Source organism: Ursus arctos, unplaced genomic scaffold (genome assembly GCF_023065955.2).
Source record: "Ursus arctos isolate Adak ecotype North America unplaced genomic scaffold, UrsArc2.0 scaffold_36, whole genome shotgun sequence".
Classification (NCBI taxonomy): domain Eukaryota; kingdom Metazoa; phylum Chordata; class Mammalia; order Carnivora; family Ursidae; genus Ursus; species Ursus arctos.
Window position 1 is genome coordinate 7,442,501 of NW_026623050.1, and position 10,447 is coordinate 7,452,947.

The following is a 10,447-nucleotide window of genomic DNA, read 5'->3' on the forward strand; positions in this document are numbered from 1 at the left end:
CCCTGCCTGTTCCAAGATCATAAAAATAAGCTCTTATATTTATTTGTATTGCTTTTATTATTTTTCCCTATATTTAATCCTTAACCCACTTTTTTTTTTTCGTATATGGTAAGATTGACCTCTTTGTTAGGATTAAACAGGATTTTTATTGCTAAAAGAGAGGGATTGGTTACATACATCGCTAACAAAAGGAGTTAATACTACTAGAATAAATGGCTTAATATTCTACCTGAAAAAAGTCAGACGGGCAAGGGCTAGTAGCCTCATTTCTGCATTACAAGTAGTTGAAAACAAAGATGCAGAGTTGATGGTCCTGACACCAAGTGAACTGTGAGGAGACACAGCATGGAAAATGGGAATTTGGGGGGAAAGACAGAAGGCAGCAGAAAAGGTGTGAGGGATACAACAGTGTGCTTCATACATCTAACCTGGGCTCCTGCCTAACGGTATAGATGTGCATTTGCTAAATATTTCAGTACGTTTTAACTTCGTGTCACATCAGCGTCTCTTCTGCTTGTATGTTGAGAAGTGGACCTACTTCTGAGTGCTTGTGTTTCCGAGGATACAATCAGAATTTTTCTGACTTTTGTCTTCACCTTGTCGATTGCAGTCGTGCCACCCCTGTTGTCCGTTCACAAAGCTGAATTTCTCTTGCTTGCAAGAGCTTCAGCCAGTGATAGGAGGTTCTCGTTATTCTTTGCGCCCTGACAATGTCTAAAAAATAACCTAAGTGGACCTTCCCTGGCCATTTCAAAGGGAGGGTTTCCTGCCCTCTCTTGTTTGTTTTTTAATAACTTTAAGAACCCATTGAGGGGGTTTGTGGGGGCAGGGTTGGAATTATTTGTAGATTCCATGTGCTAAGTGTATAATAGGTGGTTCTGTGAGTTGTATTTAATAAATGGCTTATCATGTTCTCAAAGATACTGTATGTCCAAGAGAAGCTATTTATTCTCCCTTTCTGGCCCCAGGACACTTTTGAGCCACATTCGTTAGTCAGAAAATACCTGGGTTCAGGGGCGCCTGGGTGGCTCGGTCGGTTGGGGCTCTGCCTTCGGCTCAGGTCATGATCCCAGGGTCCTGGGATCAAGTCCCGAGTCAGGCTCCTTGCTCTGCGGGAAGCCTGCTTCTCCCTCTGCCTGTTGCTCCCCTGCTTGTGCTCTCTCTGTCTCTCTTTCTGTGTCAAATAAATAAAAAAAGAAAAAGAAAAGACCTGGATCTGTGGCAGCTGAGAAAGGCTCTCTGTAACGCATGACTCAGCACAACCAGAAGTTACTCCTAACTCGGTCACCACAGCGATACAGGTGCAAGGAACTGCCCGGCCCCCCTGGTAGGTAGGAAGAGGATGAGGCGGTGAGAAGGAAAGCTAACAGGTGGGGTTAAAAAGTAGGTATGGAACAAGGGGATGAATGGGGGTGCTCTGGAGACAGTGCTAAGAAGCCCAAATTGAACATGGTGCGGTGTCTTTCTGCAGAAGCAGCCCGTCACCAAGGGAGTGGCGGTGACTCCAGTTCCTCTCCGAGGAAGGCTCCCTGCGGCTTGTACGCCCACCAGCCAGCGCCGCTCGCAGGGCCGGCCCCTGGGCGCCGCGGGCCGGAGCACCTTGCGTGGCAAGGGCTCCGCCAAGCGTTCCGTTCTCTCGGCAACTAAAATGAACGTCAGGTAAGAAGAGCTCCAAAATGTAATCGAGAACAAGGTCTCAAAGCTTTACTGCTTCCTGTACGTTTCAGGTGGGCGACATCGAATGTTTTAATGTTGATGAGAAAGAAGGCAAAAGAGGATCAGAATGGAGAGAAAATAAGTGGATGGCTTTTATAAGCTCTAACCTTTTGTCTTTAAATTTGTGGTGGATTTTCTTATCAAACCTCTCTAAGCTCACATTTGGCTCATAAGTAAAGATAGAAGGTATATATGGATATTCATTTTACTAGTTTTATGTATGCCTGTAAAGACGTGAAGAGAAGATTTTTCTGTAGACTTAAATGTAAAGTTGAAGCTAAATTCCTACAGAAAATATCTAGATGCAGAGAACTTAATTGACTCGTCCTGAAGTTTAACTTTTGAAACCCACAGGGTACTGCAGTGTCATAGTTATCGTATGTCCCACTGACCCCTCTATTATCTTTGTACCTTTCCTGACAGCAGGGTAGCCCGCAATTATAACTATCCCAGAGATGAAGATCTTCAGGCCCCCTTTCTTTAATATAGAAATTTTAATCTCCCCCCTCTTTTTTTTTTTTAAGATTTTATTTGAGAAGGAGAAGGAGTGAGAGTGCATGAGCAGGGAAGGGGCAGAGGGAGGAGAAGCACGATCCCTGCTGAGCACGGAGCCTGATGTGGGGCTCAGTCCCAGAACCCCAGGATCATGACCTGAGCCGAAGGAGACAACCCACTGAGCCACCCAGGCGCTCCTTAAGATTTTATTTCTAAGTAATCTCCACAACCAGTGTGGAGCTCGAACCAACAACCCTGGGATCAAGAGTCACATGCTTACCGACTGAGCCAGCCAGGCGCCCTATTCCCTCCTTTCTAAAGGGTGTTTGCAGCATCTAATAGCGCTGGTGCCTGGTAACACTTCCCCGACACATGTAATTACTTGATGTCATTTCTAGAGCTTACAAATGCCCTTAGGTTTGGAATTCTGTTTACTGAGTTAGCACGGAGTCTGAGGACCTCTACGCGGCAGTTCTGACTGTATTTAATAGTACTGAGAACACCGTGGTCGGGCGAGCCCTCGCTCTACTGCAGTGTTCAGAGCAGCCCGGGCTTCACAGCGCCTCTCCCAACGTGCAGGTGTCGTAACTGGGTCACATGGTATTTCATACTAATGTCGGGTGCTGATACCAGATTACTACTACTTTTAGTTTAAGTCCAGAAGTTCTCCTCTGTTAACCCCACCACCACCAGGTATATATATATCTGTCCTTCCTGATTCTCACTGAATCTAAGACACCACCAGCTGCAGACTCACCACTATTTTATGAACCACTAAGAAAAATCACTGCCAACGATGATGTTACTAATTACGAAACACATCCTAATTTCAGACGTTAAGATGCATAAAAAATATGCATCATAGTCAGTGGAATAAATTTATGGCAGTTTGCTAGGAGAATGAGCTTATGTACCATTTAAATGAATGACCATCTACGAGGAAGACGTAAGATCTGTTCCCGTCACTTACCTGGTAGAGCGGTCTCCTGTTCCCTGATCGGCCGTCACCAGGAGGAGAAAGAGGGGAGTAATTTGAGCACCACAGGCATTTCCTTGGAGCCCTACCTTGTCCTGTCATTGTCCAAGGCAAGGAAAGCAGAGAATACAAAACCGTATTTTACAAATTAAGCGTCGTAAAACGTTTATTCTGCAAAAGAGGTTAATTCATGGGACACCTGGGTGGCTCAGTTGGTTAAGTGTCTGCCTTTGGCTCAGATCATGATCCCAGGGTCCCGGGATCCAGCCCCACATCAGCTCCTTGCTCAGTGGGAAGCCTGCGCTCGCTCTCTCCTTCTGACAAAATCTTAAAAAAAAAAAAAAGGTTCATTCACTTAACAAGTATATATCGAGCCCTTTCACTGCTTGGTGGTGGGCACGTGGTTTTGCTCGTACGCTTGGTATGTTACTCTTCACACAAGCACTCATGTTTCGTACTCCTCTGTCCTGTGTAGGTTTTCAGCTGCTACCAAAGATAATGAGCATAAGCGTTCACTGACCAAGACTCCAGCCAGAAAGTCTCCTCACGCGACCATATCTGGGAGTACCCCTAAAGGCCAGGCTGTGCTCGGGACATACAAGTTAAAGTCCACAACCGGGAATTCTGCTTCTGGTAAAAGAAAAAACTCTGGTTCATCTTTAATCTGTGTAACTTCATGAAATTATTTTTTTTTTAATGATTTTTTATTACATTATGTTAGTCACGATACAGTACATCCCCGGTTTCCGATGTAAGGCTCGATGATTCATTAGTTGCGTATAACACCCAGTGCACCATGCAATATGTGCCCTCCTTACTACCCATCACCGGTCTATCCCAGTCCCCCACCCCCTCCCCTCTGTAGCCCTCAGTTTGTTTCTCATAGTCCATAGTCTCTCATGTTTCATTCCCCCTTCTGATTACCCCCCCTTTCTTTATCCCTTTCTTCCCCTACCGATCTTCCTAGTTCTTATGTTCCACAGATGAGAGAAATCATATGATAGTTGTCTTTCTCTGCTTGACTTATTTCACTTAGCAACTTCATGAAATTATTAAGCATATTTGTTTACTTAAAGCCTCTCCACAACTATAAAATCCAAAGCAAAAATTTCACTATAGCATATTTTTCATTTTATATTAGTGAGGAAAATGCCCGAGACATGAACAAAAAACTGGTATCTGCCTGAGGACTCCATCTTGTCTCTGAGGAGTCCTAAGATGGTGACCCTCCCTGAAGAGCAGTCGGCCCCTTCTTGGACTCAGGGATTGAAAGGAGAATCACAGTGTTCCTTACAGCCTCTGGCTGGTCCTCCAGGACTGTGAAACTAACAGGATCCCAGAGTTCTGGACCGGTAGATTTTGTAAACCGGAATACGCCGTATGGATCATCTGCTGCACACGGCCTACTTCGTCATCACCTACAAGGACTAGGTGGTTTTCCAAAGAATACTGCAGTAGCAGTACAGAGTTAAAAAAAAAAAATTACAACCAGCAGATCGAGGCCTGGATTAGAACCGAGTATGTCAAAATTCTCCTGAGCGTCCTGTTGAACCCGTCAGGCAAGAGCCTTGGTCCCATAGAAAGGCTCGCCAACTCCCGAGACTAGAGCAGTCCAGCAGGGGCCTCAGACCAGAGTCCGGGCTCGGTAATCAGCGTGCAGAGTCTGTGAGCGTGTCTTCATACCTTAAAGATAGGAGTGAGGTGGACAGCTACATTTTAAGCGGGTCCAGAGGTAGTGGGAACAGTAAGTTTATGTGATGCTTCCTTTAAATGAGCGCTCATTCCCGCCCTAACCCTTCATCTCAACACCAGCAGCAAGCACCCGTTCCACGTAACATTCCCGGTCTTCCGACAGTACGGGAAGAAAGGCGCCTGGGCAGAGGGCAGTGCTACCAAGGAAGGGGACGTGCCTAAGATGGGACTGTGTTATTTTACAGAGAGCTGAGGTCACTGAGTAGCAGCCACTTACCTCATAATGACAAAGGACTCAAAAATGCTCAGAGAACATGAGACAGAAACAATGTTTTCCAAATTGTGAGCTTTCTCATGGTAATTCAGGGGTGTGCCCAGTTGGGATGGGATCGTTTTTTTCCTCCAGTTATCAGATACGAATCTTATGTAATGGAAATCAAATTATATGATTTTTTCCCAATGATTTGCTTCACTCAGTTTGTGTCAAGAATCATCCACACCGATAAATGAGCTATAAAATGTGCACTTTCGCTGGTATGGATATACTTCGATTTATGCGCTTTCCCGCTCGTTGACCACTGGGCGTGTCCAGCTTTTGTTATCAGCGCTATGACCATTCTTACCCATGTCTCCTGTGTGCGTGCGGAGCCTCTCTAGACCTCGGGCGGACTGGCGTGTGGCGGGGCTGCAGTTACGGTACCGGTTGAACTGTACATACTGCAACTATGCTCGCGCTGTGGCCAGCGCCTGTCCCCTCCCTGCCAGCACCTGATGGCGACACAGTGGGATCACTTAAGCACAGGGCTTTTGGGCTCTTCTCATTTAACTGGGTGGTCCCAGATCTTGGTGGCTATTCATATATACACGCAAGTGCTGCCATTCGCCAAAAGCCTAAGTGCAGCCTGTGACGGGAAAGCGCTGTGAAATGTGCCCGATACACGGTGCCCAACTAGGGCAAAAATTTGGCTGAGTCCTACCATTCTGGTATATTAACTTTAGGGTACAAAAATTCACATTTTTAAATAACTGCTTTTATTAAATAACCAGAGCCAGAAATCTTTTCACCTATATGTGATGATTAGGTTCCTTGCAGGCTTTATATCTGTGGATGAAAATGTTACTACCAACATATTTTTAAAGGGTGAATAATACCAGGGACATGGCCTGAAAATGTACCCAATTATTTAAACAGGATTTTCAACTCCCAGCTGATTCTAGGAAATATCCTAATATTGAGACTATTTGGGAAGCTGCTCACAAGGGAAGCAAGTCTCAGTGGTTAGCTTGCCTTAGTTACTCTTCCCTCCCTGTTCCTTTTTAACCCTACGTGTTTGAGACTGCCCATAGAGGCGATGTTTTTGAGACTGAGACATGGTACTTCAACGAGAAACTGTATAGGCCTTTTTTTCCTAATGAAGCCCTGGGGTTTCATTCCTTGGTTTTGCAGTTGTTACTCCGTTCAAGCCGACAACTCAGGCAGCACAGACTCCAGTCTCCAACAAGAAGCCAGTGTTTGATCTCAAAGCAAGTCTGTCTCGTCCCCTCAACTATGAGCCACACAAAGGTACGTGCAGATGGTCTGAGATACAAGATGTGCCGAAGCCTGAGAATTAAATAGTTCTACATCTGAGGATGTGAAAAATTCTAGTGCCTCAGTGGAAAGCCGTACTTGACCACCTAGAATTTCATCCCCCTGGGTCCACATGACCCGTGATTTAAAAGACTGCCCACTAAGCAAATACTAAATAATTCACTTACATTTTCGTTAATCAAAGATGTAACTTCTAATCGGTGTTAAATAATAAAACTTCAGGCAAAAATCAAGAAACTTGGAAATTGGCTTGTTTTCTTCACACCTTTCAAAGGATCCCAGGCTGGAATCCACCAGTCCAACAACCTGGGACATTTATTGGCTATATAAATGCCCATATAAATTGGGCATATATTAAAGTATCTGTATATCCATTCAAAATACAAATACTAAAAACAGCAACACCAATACTTCTTGTGGTCTTTCAGTAATTCTAGAATTACTTTTTTTTTTAAAGATTTTGTCCGAGACCGCGCACAAGCAGGGGGAGAGGCAGGCAGAGGGAGAAGCAGGCTCCCCGCTGAGCAAGGAACCCGATGTAGGACTCAATTCCAGGACCCTCAGGATCATGACCTGAACCTAAGGCAGAGGCTTCACCAACTGAGCCACCCAGGCGTCCCTAGAATTGCTTTAAAACAGTAAGACTTCCCAGGGCACCTGGGTGGCTCAGCTGGTTCAACGTCCGACTCTTGATTTCAGTTCAGGACATGATCTCAGGGTCATGAGATTGAGCCCGTCATCGGGCCCTACGCTCAGTACAGAGTCCGCTCGAGATTCTTTCTCCCTCTCCCTTTTCCCCTCCAGGCCATGTGTGCACAAGTGCTGACTTCCTCTTAGTAAATCTTACAAACAAAAAAAACTTAATTTTAGGGGGAAAAATTGAATGTATTTGTGAAATATGGAAATAAAACTAATAAAATTAAACTGGCAAATGGATATAAAAATAAAGTATAAATATTGATAGCAAGCAAATAGCCTCAAGTGAGAAGAATAAAATTGGGAATATAAACAGAAGAATCTTCTTAAATCTTTGTCTCTCCCAAACTAGGCAAACTGAAACCATGGGGTCAGTCTAAAGAAAACAGTTCTGTGAAGGAGCATGTAAACAGAGTTAGCTTCTGTAAGAGAACTTACAAACAACCTCCTCTCCAGACTAGGTGAGTACCTAATTATCCGGTTCTATAGTTCTTTTAATTTGAAAGACTATATATAAAAGCAAACCCTCTGAGGTGCACAGAGTTTCAGTAATAGCGAGGTTTAAGAAAACGGTAGTCGTGGAATCACATATAAAACTTCCTGAAGACACATGTGCCTAGGCCCCACCACAGTGGTTTTTATTCAGTAATTGGGAGATGGGGTCCAAACAACTGCACTATTTCCAAAGCTCGATAGGTGATGAGGAGACCTGCTCTGACACGGCCTACCAGTCCAAACAGTGCACCTGGATATCCCTCCAGACACCAATCCAAATGCCCAGGTGTAAATTCTTCAGTCCTACGGAAACCAGGCTTACTAGGCTTCGAGGTCCTACCCAGAAGAAATCCCCGGGTGATCCTTAGAGGCTTCCTTCTGTGTGAAAACCAAAGCCAGAGCTTGCTGTGGGCTATAGCTGGTCCTGGTTGAGTTGATTCCCTGCATAGAACTATCCTGACACAGAATTACCCATCATTTGACTTGCCCATATCCAGCTGCCACCAAGACATTTACTAACTACATTTGCTATTAAGATTGTTAACATAGGGAGGGCGCCTGGGTGGCTCAGTCGGTTAGGCGTCTGCCTTCGGCTCAGGTCATGATCCCAGTGTTCTGGCCCCACATCAGGCTCCCTACTCAGTGGGAAGCCTGCTTCCCCCTCTCCCACTCCCCCTGCTTGTGTTCCTTCTCTCACTGGCTGTCTCTCTGTCAAATAAATAAATAAAATCTTTAAGAAAATAAAATTGTTAACATAGGGGAGCTTGACTGGCTCAGTTGGAAGAGCGTGCGACTCTTGATCTTGGAATTGTGAGTTTGAGCCCCACATTGGGTGTAGAGATTACTTTTTTTTTTAAGATTTTATTTGATACAGCGAGAGTCAGAAAAAAAGCACAAGCAGGGGGAGCAGCAGGCAGAGGGAGAAACAGACTCCCCACTAAGCGGGGAGCCCCACGTATGGCTCAATCCCAGGACTCCAGGATCACCACTTGAGCCGAAGGCAGACACTTAACCAACTGAGCCACTCAGGTGCTCCTACTTAATGATTTTTTTTAACATATTCCTAGCCTTCCCCCTACCCCTCCTGCCAATCCCCAATCCCTTCCGGAAAAATACAGTGGCTTAGGTCAGCAGACCCTGGTTCTAGTTCCAGCACTTCCACCAGACTATAAGATTTTGAGCCTGACCTCTGACTTCCAAAGGTAGAGATTTCTCATTTAAAACAAAGGTACCGAGGTGCCTTTTGTTAGAGTTCCATGCTTAATTTTAGAATGCTGCATTAACAAAAAGGAAAATACCAGGGGCGCCTGGGTGGCACAGCGGTTAAGCGTCTGCCTTCGGCTCAGGGCGTGATCCCGGCGTCATGGGATCGAGCCCCACATCAGGCTCCTCCGCTATGAGCCTGCTTCTTCCTCTCCCACTCCCCCTGCTTGTGTTCCCTCTCTCGCTGGCTGTCTCTCTCTCTGTCGAATAAATAAAATCTTAAAAAAAAAAAAGGAAAATACCAGTTTCTAGCCCTTTAACACAAGTGACTTAGAGATGTGGCTTCCACAGACAGCCCACTAGCTAGAGCAGTGTCTGGTAAGAGCGTGTATTATACAAGTATACTGGATTTCAGTTTAAGCTTGAACATTAGTCTGACAACAGGTGCTTTAAAGTGGACTCTTCTGGATCTTCACTAGACCCTAATGTGTACCTATCTCTCTCTTTAGGGAAGAACAACGGAAACAACATGAGCAAAGACGAAAGGAGAAGAAAGCAAAGGTTTTGGGAGCTCGAAGAGGCCTCATTATGGCTAAAGATTAATTTTTTAACATCCTGTAAATAGTCCTTTATTCTGAACCCTTTCTTTAATGTAAATATTTTTCTACTGTCTTCCCCACTTTAGTCAAAACTTTTTTCTGTTCTTTGTTCACTATCTGTGTGGTGTTGGTGGTTTTCCTCACATGCTACATCCCTGAAAAGATACTAACCTTAACGCTCACTAATTCTTTGAAATGGTTTTCTGTACAGTTTTCTGGGACTCAGCCTATAGATTCTCGACCCAGATTTTTAACATCAGGTTGCCTCCGCTGACAGAACTGGAATCCTCTTCTAGACAGAAGCATTTACCTGATGGGAGGTAGTTCTACCACAAGCTTTAGAACTTGGACCACTAACAAGCTGAGAGAGCCACCTCTGCCTCCTGTAGAGAATCGAGTAGTCTTAATGAAACGGAACCAAACGGGTTGGTAACAGCATAAATAGTCTCCCTATCTGGTGTTCTGTTACCCATGCACGTTTGTTCAGACCACTTGATGTAACTGCCATCTGTCACTCAGTATATTCTTAAAAACTCTATAGCTCATTCTAGCCTTACGTAAAAATATACAGAGCCATACCGAAACCGAGGACGGCTGCTTCGAGGATCAGTATGCTTCGTCAGAGTGACATACTACTTTATGGAAAAGACGAGAGTTGCTTAGCCTCACAGCCATTTCTGTCGCACCTAGGTGGGGCTTCTGAGCTTTGTACTGACGATGTTTCCTCATGGTGGTAGAGTCTTTGTAAATAAATGGAACAAGTTTACTTGTACTCTCCGTGCATCCTGTCCTGACCACCTCTTCTCACCCGAAGAAGAAATGACCATGTCCTCCTCTTGTATTTTTCACAGCACGTGTCCAACTCTGTTACACTTACTGTTATGTGTATGAGTCCACAGAACATTGGCGTACTCCTGGGTGCTGAATAAACTCAGCTGTATTATGAAGCAGCAGAGATCAGATCAATTAAATCGCTGTCAAAGA

General features: G+C 44.9%; 1 protein-coding gene across 1 annotated transcript in view; it reads left to right on the plus strand.

The window, feature by feature from the left end:
• NUSAP1 (nucleolar and spindle associated protein 1) overlaps positions 1–10,235 on the plus strand; it is a 34,620-nt gene extending 24,385 nt beyond the window's left edge. The window contains exons 7-11 of the mRNA XM_026479975.4: positions 1,472–1,659; positions 3,663–3,820; positions 6,327–6,443; positions 7,519–7,627; positions 9,374–10,235. Coding sequence (XP_026335760.2) covers positions 1,472–1,659; positions 3,663–3,820; positions 6,327–6,443; positions 7,519–7,627; positions 9,374–9,467 — 666 coding nt within the window. The 3' untranslated portion in view covers positions 9,468–10,235. The remainder of the gene's footprint in view (positions 1–1,471; positions 1,660–3,662; positions 3,821–6,326; positions 6,444–7,518; positions 7,628–9,373) is intronic.
• The last annotated feature ends 212 nt before the right edge of the window (positions 10,236–10,447 follow it).